The sequence below is a fragment of the Eumetopias jubatus genome, unplaced genomic scaffold (genome assembly GCF_037043125.1).
Source record: "Eumetopias jubatus isolate StellerSeaLion01/CBP00866 unplaced genomic scaffold, mEumJub1_p1.0 scaffold_6, whole genome shotgun sequence".
Taxonomy (NCBI): domain Eukaryota; kingdom Metazoa; phylum Chordata; class Mammalia; order Carnivora; family Otariidae; genus Eumetopias; species Eumetopias jubatus.
Window position 1 is genome coordinate 55,631,681 of NW_028274812.1, and position 10,904 is coordinate 55,642,584.

The following is a 10,904-nucleotide window of genomic DNA, read 5'->3' on the forward strand; positions in this document are numbered from 1 at the left end:
GAATTTATATTTCTCAAGTAATTTTGATCTAATTCACGAAACATACTCATAGTCTACTCTGTGCTTTTAAAATCTGACTCCTAAGTATGTGTTTCTCCTGTTTATTGTTTCCTTAGGGCTCTTTAGAGTGCCTAATTTAAAATCTCTTTCATGAGAAGCCACATGATTGGAGCCAGCGTAGGGGCTTCCGTACAGAAGTTCTGCTCTACCCTGACCACTGTGTGACCTGGGACAAATTAGTTGGCCTCTCTAAGTGTCGAATTTTTCATCTGTGAAGAGTGAATAACATTGTCAAACAGTATCTCTCAGAGGGTGGGCCATGAAAGGCCATGGACTGATGCCTCAGAATCGTGGGGGGGATTGTCAAGATGCCGGCACATAGGCCCGACCCCGCCCTCAGAGATTCTGACTCCGTACGCCTGCACACCGCTTATGAATCTGCATTTTTAGTCACTGTCCCAAGAGATTCTGAGGTACACCAAGGCATTGTTACGAAGATGAGTTGATGATAGCACCTAGCTTTCTAGCAGAATATGTAGTTAGCTAATTCTAACAAATGCTAAAATTTCAGTAAATAATTTATCATTATTATTAAGCATAACCCTAAAAATATACATCTTCTATCCTAGAAACTTAACAGCATCTGTACCCTCTCTGTATTATTCCTTATAACTAATGCAAATACATAATTATGTCAAAATAAAATTTAAAAAAAATTCTAACTTCGTAGAAAATAGCATATCAACTTGAATAGGAATGCTGGTGATTCACTTAAATATACCTCTCAATTTTCCTTCTTTAATTAGATGCTTCTTTTTTTTCTTGTCCAGGAAACCACAAAATATTTGTGGACTAGATCTGAATCAGGAGCCCAGATGTACTTAAAGAAGCTAGCATGGGATTTTTAGGTTTTCAAGATCCATACACACAAAACCCTTAATCACTACAACCCCAGTGTCCAGGCTGTCTCTGGTTTTATAAAGACGTAGTGAAACTCTGAGGATGGAAAAGCAAAGGACTTAATTACTTGCTTCAATATCATCGAATGTCAACTGAAAAGTGAACCAGACAGAAGTACAGCCATGGAGAGAAATTCAAGTCTATGGAAGAACCTGATAGATGAACACCCAGTCTGCACCACCTGGAAGCAAGAGGCCGAAGGAGCCATTTATCATCTTGCCAGTATTTTATTTGTAGTAGGTTTCATGGGCGGCAGTGGATTCTTCGGGCTCCTTTACGTCTTCAGTTTGCTGGGGTTGGGTTTTCTCTGCTCTGCTGTCTGGGCTTGGGTAGATGTCTGTGCAGCTGACATATATTCCTGGAATTTTGTACTGTTTGTCATCTGCTTCATGCAATTTGTTCACATTGCGTATCAAGTTCGCAGCATAACTTTTTCCCGAGAATTCCAGCTATTGTACAGCTCCCTTTTTCAGCCTCTGGGGACGTCTTTGCCCGTCTTCAGAACAATTGCTCTGAGCTCTGAAGTGGTTACTTTGGAAAAGGAACACTGTTATGCCATGCAGGGGAAAACCTCCATTGATAAACTCTCCCTGCTTGTTTCGGGAAGGTTTGTACTCTTGGTGCTTGCTCTATATTAGTTATTTCCTTTGTATTAGTTACTAGCTGGTGTTTCTTTCTGCTACACTTTTCCATCTCAGCATAGCACAGTCCTGGGTGGTTTTTAGCACCGTGAGGCATGAGAAACCCCTTGACACATACATGAGTCATGGACATAGGCATTTAGAGTACATGCTATTATTTACCTGAAGCAGGATATAATTGAGAGCCTTAATATTTCTTCTTAGAAATCAAATGTACAAATGGGTTTGTCTGGATATGCTATTTGTTTCCAAGCTAATCACTGACAGTCAAGAAGAGGATGATGCCAGCTTGAATTAATAGAATACTTATGTTGGCATGCAAAGTACTTTAAATAGACTGTGATAGGGCATTCTTTTAAGGAATAGAGAACATTTAAGTTTTGTAATGATCAATTTTCTTCAGTAAATTCTAGAATTGCCCACTTGCTAGAAGCAGGGGGTTCACCATATATAATTTTTATATCTATATTTGTATGTATATAAACTTTGAAAGCAGAAAGTTTGGGGAAACTTTAATGGAAACAATAATGTGATTATTCATGCCTTTAAAAAGTTTAAATATTAGTCTACAGAGGTATTTACAGTGCCACTTCTTTATGTTCTTCAGTGTTTTCCTACTTAATTTAAAATCCAACTGTGTGCATTGGAACTTTGTCTTCAAGTATAATATATACACACAAATGGGCACATACCATCAATGTATACCTTGATGCATCGTCTGATGAATTTCACCCAATATTCCAGAATCCTAACTGTGTGAGGAACATCAGTACATGAATCTTACAGGAGATTTTGTCACTTACTGTAATGTGTGAATTTAATATTTCATCCTACAAAATTTTAAAAGCCATAAAGACCACCGGAGATCTGAAATACTGTTCCCTCCCCCTTGCCTCCAATTATGGGCTTGCTTTCTCCTTCTCTCATGAATGATGTTCTTTGTGTTTGGGTAGGATCAGAGTGACGGTTGATGGCGAATTTCTGCATTACATTTTCCCCTTCCAGTTCCTGGACTCTCCGGAATGGGACTCACTGAGACCCACAGAAGAAGGCATTTTTCAGGTGAGGGGTAACTAGACCACAGAGTGAACACCACCTATTCCAAACAGATAGACATTTGTTTAAAAACAGGCTATGGTGAGCGCTTGTGAATTGTGTAAGACTGATGAATCACAGACCTGTACTCCTGAAACAAATAATACATTTTATGTTAATTAAAAATATATATATTATAATAAAAAATAAAATAAAAATAAGCAAACAAAACAGCAGATGACAGAGCAATAATTTATATTCAACTTTGGAATGTACTTTGCAGCATGTGTGACTTCCCAGCCCTGTTTGACTCTTGCTGATTACTGTCACTGTATAGGTCCAGCGACAAGAAAAGGGATGGGCCTTGTATATGACAGAAAGGAGTCCATGATAGATGCTCTTAAATTTTCCTTTGCTTAGCTGCATATATGGAGATTAAAATATAATTAATTGAGATTTGACTATAAACTAAACACTGCCACTGACAAGGTGGAGAAAAACACCAAGAATTTAAAAGTCTGCCCTTATTACAAAATGAGGGATTCTTAAAATTTAAAATGCTAATAGATTTTAGTTGTTTTCTAGCAAAAAAAAAAAAAATGCTAAACTTCCTGTCACTGCTCTGCTGCTGTGTCTGATAATTTCGAAAGATAATCACTTCAGTGGATTCTATTATGGTATTTTGTTTTCCTACAATTCATACATGTAACATTCATGTGTGTATGCAAATACAAATTCATATACATATGCAGAATAGGTCAATAAATTCTATTTCGTGCCACAGAAACAGAGTTAAATGTCTGCAGTCTTCGGGACTGACTTGGAACTACTTCTCTAACATTAGCCAACTTTATTATTTTTTAGTATCAAGTAGTTCTCACTTCAGTAAAAGGCAAAATATAGATACCCAGATTTTGAAAAGAGGGAAATTGGAAATGGGCACAATATTGTGATTGTTCATGTTATAAATTATATATGTAGCAAGACATTTTGTAGTTTCTCCCCGTTTTTAAAATATATTGTGAGTCAGTGAGCTTTTTTAACCTAAGAGAGCAGCAAGTAAAATTCATTTAAAATTGGGGCCAATAAAAAAAGGCAGAATTTTTCTTGCTTCCTAATCTTTGTTTTTTTATGTGGCCTTCCTTTTTTTTTTTTTTTTTAGGTAACCCTCACAGCAGAAACTGATTGTCGATATGTGTCTTGGAGGAGAAAGAAATTGTATTTGCTCTTCGCTCAGCATCGTTACATCTCCCGCCTGTTTTCAGTTTTAATTGGCAGTGACATTGCAGATAAACTCTATGCCTTGAATGACAGGGTATATACAGGAAAAACATACCACTACGATATTCGGTTACCCAACTTCTATCAAATGTCAAGTCCAAAAATACGCAAATCACCCCTGACAGAACATTTCCGGAATTCCAGGCAGTATTGTGATAAATGACATCGAATTCGGAAGTTTTATAATTATAGAAAAGACCCTCTTCATCATTCCCCAAATGAAACACAGAAAATCGTGCTCACTAACATTTTTACAAATCAAACTCAGAGGCAAGATGCCACCTTCGGCTGTTTTACTCATCTCAACTTCTGCATCATGAATAAAGTTTACAAATTTCTCTGTATTTCTTATTGGAATAAGGTGGGAGGCGGAGAATGAACAACTGTGGGCAATTTCTCCTTTTCTATGTCAGAACTGGGAGAATGAAATTTTGTGTTCTCAAATATTTCCTCAGATTTATTCAAATCTGCTATCTTGCCCTATTGAGTTAGGCTTTGCTTCTCAAGAAGCAGCCAGAAAGTACTCTCAGCATGAGAGTGGGCTGTGACTGTCCACATCAGTGTTCCCAGAATTCACTTTTTGCCACAACCTCTGATGAAAGCAAGGTGGATTATTGTGGTGGGCAGCGATTATTTATTTTAAATGTGAAGTTATTTAATATGACTAGAAAGTAAAATACATGCAAGAGATGAAAATATGTCCATCTTGAAGGCTAGTTTATTGCAACAAATAATTTATCAGCTCAGTCTGTCATTAACATTTGGAAAAGAGGCATTTCATGGAAGACATGCATACTAATTACAGAGTAAAAAGAATACCCAGGAACAAATAGTAAAAGCGTTGCACAGTATTTCAGTCTCACATGGTTAGCCAAAAGTGCAAGTGTGAATGGTCTGACTGGACAGCAAGGGACTCATAGCCAAAGCTCTACCCACCACACAAACGCAGGAGTGCCTTCGACATTGTAAAGAAGAGCTAACAGATCCTCCGTCTGATCCCTATGTTCAGAAAACGGGTTCTTTCTCTGGAGATCACCAGCCAACCATGTTCTTTGGTAGAAAGATAAATCATCATGCATTTAACAAATATGTATTGAGCTCCTACTATGGCTCCAGGTGCTGACCTGAGCACTAGTGATACACCAGGTAACAGATTCCATCCCTCATGGAACTTACATTCTGGGGTGAGAGAGACCGGTAATAAAACAAAAACCTGGAGTTGGAAAGAGTGTCACCATGGAGAGAGAGAAATTAGGGACAGTGGGTAGGATGGGGCATTGTCATTTTAATAGGATGTTCAAAGAAGGCCTGAATGAGAAGATAATGTTTGAACAGAGACTGAGGGAAGCAAAGGAACAATCCATGCAGACACTTGGGGAATGAGGAATCTGGGGGAGTAGAGAGAAAGGCAAATGAGAAGGCCTGTCGGCATGGACAGGAACAGAGAGAAGGCAGCACGGCTACAAAACAATGAGCACTAGGGAGAGAAGGCAGAGAATTTGGGGCAGATTGGGTGGGGCCTAATAAGTCATGGTGAGAACTCTGACTTTTATTCTGAGAGTGACCAGAAGCCACCGGGGAGTTTTAAATAGAAGGGTGGTGTGATCTACCTTATTTAATAAATTCAATAGAATCACATTGGCCAGCCCGGTGAGAATGGACTGGTGGGGGAGGGGAGCAAGAGCGGACTTGGAATGCAAGATCAGGGTTAAGTGTGAAATGCTTACCAGACACGGAAGTAGAATAAATGGTTGGATGAGTCTAGAGTTCAAGAGAAAGGTCTGGGCTAGAGAAGAGATTTGAGAGTACGTCGCCTACGGATAATACTTAAAGCCATGAGACTTAACTACACACAGTAAGTGTAGATTCAGAAGGAAAATTGTTGGGAGGACCTTTCCTTGGAGCACTCCATTGTTAAGGGGACAGGGAGATGGGGAAGAGTCAGCAAAGGACAAGGGAAGGAGCAGCTAGGGAGGTAGGAAGAAAACCAGAAGCGTCATGTCCTGGAGGCCGAGTGAAGAAAGTGTTCGAGAAGAAGGGAGCGATGGACTGTCTCAAATGTGGCCGACAGGTCAGGTGCTGTGAAGTCTGAGAATAAACCATGGGGTTGAGCAGCATGGAGGTCACTGGTGAACATGACAGGAACAGTTTTAGTGCAGTAATTGGGAACAAACACTTGACTAAAGTAGGTTGAGGGGAAATGAAAGGCAAGAAATTGGAAAAGCAAGTACAAGTAAGCTTTTCAAGGAGTTTTGATGTGAAGGGAAATAGAAATGAACAGTAGCCTGAGCAGGAAGTGGGGTCAAGAGAGAAGATGTTTTTCATCATTGTATATAAGGTAAGAGAAAGAATGGCATATTTGTATGCTGATGGGAATGAGCCAGGAGAGGGGGGTGAATTGCGGGAGGGTTGCCCTTGAGCAGGTGAGTGATGATGGCATCCAGTGACCTTAAGCAGGAACATGGACAATCAGTCATTAGGAAGGAGAGCAGGCAGAAAGCACGTGGGAGCACAGTTGCTGGCAAATGAGAGATGTCCCGGGAGCTCGTGGACGTTCTCTCATAATTACTTCTGTTTTCTCGGTGACCAGGAAACCAAGTGAGCAAGAAGGGTGGGGGAAGAAGTTTTGGGGTTATGGAAGGTACATTATCTTTCTGTTCATTAGCATGTGCTGTAAGTGGGACAGTGTGACAAGGTCTGAATCATTAGTCTGGATGAGCTATTGAACTCATCAAGTTCAGCGGGAACTAGAGGAATAGTTGGAGGGGTTATCTCCCAGCCCCACATGGCTATCATGGGCATCCATGACACAAGCAGACACAATGGCAGCTCTCTGCTCAGTACAACTGAAGGCCTTCCAGTATTAAAGCACACAACATCCTAAGGAGAATCCACACCTTAAGTTGGTACCAGCTAATAATTTCACAGGTGTTATTTATCGGAGAGCTTCTAACCATGAAAATCAACTGAGAACAAACCACATAGAAACGGGATGTAGATTTTTAGTTTAAATCACGTTGGCAGAGGGAGCAAAAGAATTTACGTACAATTTTTCCAGAAATCTAACCATTCTTATGCTGAAGAGGAAGGAGTACAAACAGAACAGGCTAACGGGATATTGAAAGAGGAGGTACGGAGTTGAACCTCACCATCTTCACACATGTGGGTAGGGCTAGCACCAGCCCTCCTCAGTAGAACGGATACACGATTATCCAACACCTTGGTTTGCACCCAGGTGTTCTCACTTCAACAACAATAACAAAATACCAAAATCCCTCTACTAATCTCTATGTATATGCCCTGTATGTTTGGTTTGAAATGTCTAACAAACCACATTTTGTTCTCTCAAAATACTCTGATCAGTCGAGATAGAAAGAAGAAACCACAGATATCCAAATAAAAAGTACCCCTGAAGCACAATATCTTAAATTTAATTTCTATTAAAAATTGGGCTCATTTTCATCTCAGCCTAATTGTTTCCAGCCCTAAATCCCTTTGATTCATTTATCACTGGTCAAAGGGCAATAAAATGAGGAACGGGTTGTTTTCTTGTGTTATAAATGCTTTATGGCTTTGTACACAAGATCTGTATATGCAAAAATAAATGAAGTGCCTTGTTCAGAAAGTATAAAGAATTTTAAGACCGAGGAAGTAGAGCACTGAACCAAATGCACGGCTTTTGTAAGCCTGAGGCCCTTTGCATGCCTGCGAAGCTGATCCTAGTCAAGAGTTATCCCTGTGACTTAAAGTAATTGGGGTGATTGTAATTTTCTGTCCTAAATTCTGTGGTCAGGAACAACCCTGAGAAGCAGCCTGAGGGGGAAAAGAAGTGGCTTAAAACGAGCCCATAAACACTCACCCCAGTCACCTAGGCAAGTTCCTAGAGGCTGCCGGCCCCATTTGCACAGCCTTCACTGCAATTGGATATCTGGAGGCTTCCCGTTCCCCTCAGGAGCTCGTCTTTTGAACTTGATTTGACCTCCATACAAAGCACCAGTATGATTTGCCCTGGACTCTGCACCTCTAGGAACTCATGGTGCTGAAATTAATCCACCATAAAGAATAGCATGATGCTCTCTCAGCACTTACGGGTTGAGGAATTTTCTCTCCCCTTCAACAAAGGAGCAGAAGGCAATTCAGTTGCTCTCTGCTCATCTGGATAAGCTTTGGATGTCATTTTGTTACATTGCACGGAAGGAGAAGGACAGAATTGATTTGACAGAGCGGTTACTAAGTGAAATCCCCCAACCTAGCCGGCAAGAGCCGTAAGAGAAACATACTAAGCAGACAATACAAATTATAAGAGCAATACGTTATACATCATGTACTTAAGACTCCTGGTTTAACCAAGGACATAAATATACATGTGGCATCAGATTGCACTAACTGGGTTCCACATTGCTATATGACACATGGTTATAGAAGAAATTAACCTTCAGAAATGGTGTTCCCAAATTAATATTATTTTTTAGCACATGACAGCTTACTAAACTGTGGGCCATCAGTGAGCCAATTCCTTTACTTTTCTTCCTTCTACCAAAATTTAATACCCCCATATCAATAAAAAAATACAAATAGCAGTATCATATAGACTTCTTATAATAAAATACAAGTTCAATTTGATAGAACTGTGTTATTATTTCAAGTTCAAAAATCTTACAATAATGAAAAGATGTTGCAAGACTGAAATATTACTTTAGCACTTGGTCATCTCACTATGAGTGTTACCATCATTTTAATGCTGGATTGTACATTTGCATGTAACATCAGCATGGTTTCAACATAATCTGAAGTTTTATTATTATGCTAAATTTGACTAGTTTTAAAACCTGCTAGCTATTAAAGATTGACAGGGAACTTTTTTCCCCCTGAAGAACTGATCATTTGTGTCTTTTTGTTTGTTTGTTTGTTTGTTTGTTTGTTTTGTTTTGTTTTTTTGTTTTTAAGATTTTATTTATTTATTCATGAGAGACAGAGGGAGAGAGAGTGAAGCAGAGGGAGAAGCAGGCTCCCAAGGAGCAGGGAGCCCGATGCGGGACTCGATCCCAGGACTCCGGGATCATGACCCGAGCCGAAGGCAGACGCTCAACCATCCGAGCCACCCAGGCGCCCTGATCATTTGTGTCTTGAACTATCATTTTTCCCTTTATTCTGTTTCAATTCAAGCCTTAGTAATCTTATAAATATAATTTTATTTTCTTTATAGGATTCCAAAACTATTTGTTCTTACATACTTTTATAGTAGGATTGTAGCCCCACTTGATATAACATGAGATGCTTCGAGTCATCTAACTTGTGATTACCACTCTTACTAAATATAAAATTATCTTCCAAATTATAGAATTACAAAACAATTATCTTACATCTATTTAATACTTTATAGTTTAAAAAGCATGCCCACATATTATTTCATTTACTTGTTTCTTGAAAGAATCCCACTTTATGGATAAAGGTTAGAGAGGCTGAATCTCAGTAAGTGGTGACACTCAACTTAAGCCAGTTCTTCCAAATCAGCATTTTGCCCGCTACACAGACCATGGTGCTGAGTGACTTGAAGGGAACTAAAACGCCCCCAATCTTATTTCCCTTGGCATAATCGACTGGGGGAGATTATGCCAAGGGAAATAAGTCAAGCAGAGAAAGTCAATTATCAGATGGTTTCACTTATTTGTGGAACATAAGGAATAACATGGAGGACATTAGGAGAAGGAAGGGAAAAATGAAGGGGGAAAATCGGAGGGAGAGACGAACCATGAGAGACTATGGACTCTGAGAAGCAAACAGGGTTTGGCGGGGAGGGGGGATGGGTTAGCCCGGTGATGGGTATTAAAGAGGGCACATACTGCATGGAGCACTGGGTGTTACACGCAAACAATGGATCATGAATCACCACATCAAAAACTAATGATGTATTGTATGGTGACTAACATAACATAATAAAATTAAAAAAAAAAAAAAACGCCCCCAATCTGAACTGAAAGAAAAGTCAAAGTCAAAATGCTGGTTACATGTCTGCTGAATTTGTTGGTGACAGCAGGGGGAAAACTATCTAAACATGAACCTTTCTTCTTCAGAACCATCAGCAACTTGCTCGAGTTCAAATGTGGTTTACAAATAAAATGTGTAATTAAATGTAGTCCTCTTCAAATGGCTACATGTTTACATAAAGAGAGAGCACAACCCAACTTCTTGGAGGCAGTTTAAATAATTCTTTAAATTTTGGTTCTGTCCCCTATCATTTCAAATATTTCCATGTCTTTTTTTTTTAAAGATTTTATTTATTCATCTGAGACACAGAGATACAGAGAGAGAGAGAGAGAGAGGAGAGAGCCTGAGCAGGGAGAGAGGCAGAGGGAGAAGGAAAAGCAGGCTCCCCGCTGAGCCAGGAGCCCGACGTGGGGCTCGATCCCACGACCCCGGGATCATGACCTGAGCCGAAGGCAGACACTTAACCATCTGAGCCACCCAGGCACCACCCCCAGATATTTCCATGTCTTATTTGTGATCTCTCCAGAAATTTTACTGAGAAGACTTCCAATCTTTATGTGCCACCCCCCCAACTTATAGGTAAATTAACTTAGTGTCCCCTTGTAGTGCTGTTTCTCTCTTTTCAAAGATGGAATAAAACTATATGCACGGTGAAACTTTGTAACTGGAAACATCCTCAAATAGTAGCCAGTGAGGTCTCCAAGGTACAAAAGGATCTTTTGGTGCAGTGTAAGTGGACATTTGTGAAGAACAGGGTATTACCATGGGATAGAAATTGGTTCATCTGAGATCAAAGTTTAGCCAATATATGAGCACAATATCTATTTTTCTGAGAAAAGGAATTTCTTTTCAAACTCCCCTACTAGTCTATATCTGTTGGGGAACAGTGCCTGGTACATGGTAGCTGCTTTGTAAATATTTGTTGAGTCTAAGGAAAGTAATTGCATCTATTCTTGAATCCATATCTGAATTTTAACACTGATTCCCCCTCCCAATTGG

The 10,904-nt window shown here is 39.6% G+C and overlaps 1 protein-coding gene across 1 annotated transcript; it reads left to right on the top strand.

The window, feature by feature from the left end:
* Positions 1-1,058: 1,058 nt before the first annotated feature.
* POPDC3 (popeye domain cAMP effector 3) lies at positions 1,059-4,080 on the top strand. Its single transcript, XM_028104275.2, has 3 exons — positions 1,059-1,567; positions 2,555-2,663; positions 3,799-4,080. Exons 1-3 carry the CDS (start codon positions 1,083-1,085, stop codon positions 4,078-4,080), a joined length of 876 nt encoding a protein of 291 aa, XP_027960076.1. The 5' UTR covers positions 1,059-1,082.
* Positions 4,081-10,904: the final 6,824 nt, after the last annotated feature.

Bases quoted from the DNA above. Each gene is read 5' to 3' on its own strand.
- POPDC3 (XM_028104275.2), top strand. From the start codon at position 1,083: ATGGAGAGAAATTCAAGTCTATGGAAGAACCTGATAGATGAACACCCA. The intron at 1,568-2,554 runs GTTTGTACTCTT...GTGTTTGGGTAG, and splicing joins TCCCTGCTTGTTTCGGGAAG to GATCAGAGTGACGGTTGATG. The intron at 2,664-3,798 runs GTGAGGGGTAAC...TTTTTTTTTTAG, and splicing joins CAGAAGAAGGCATTTTTCAG to GTAACCCTCACAGCAGAAAC.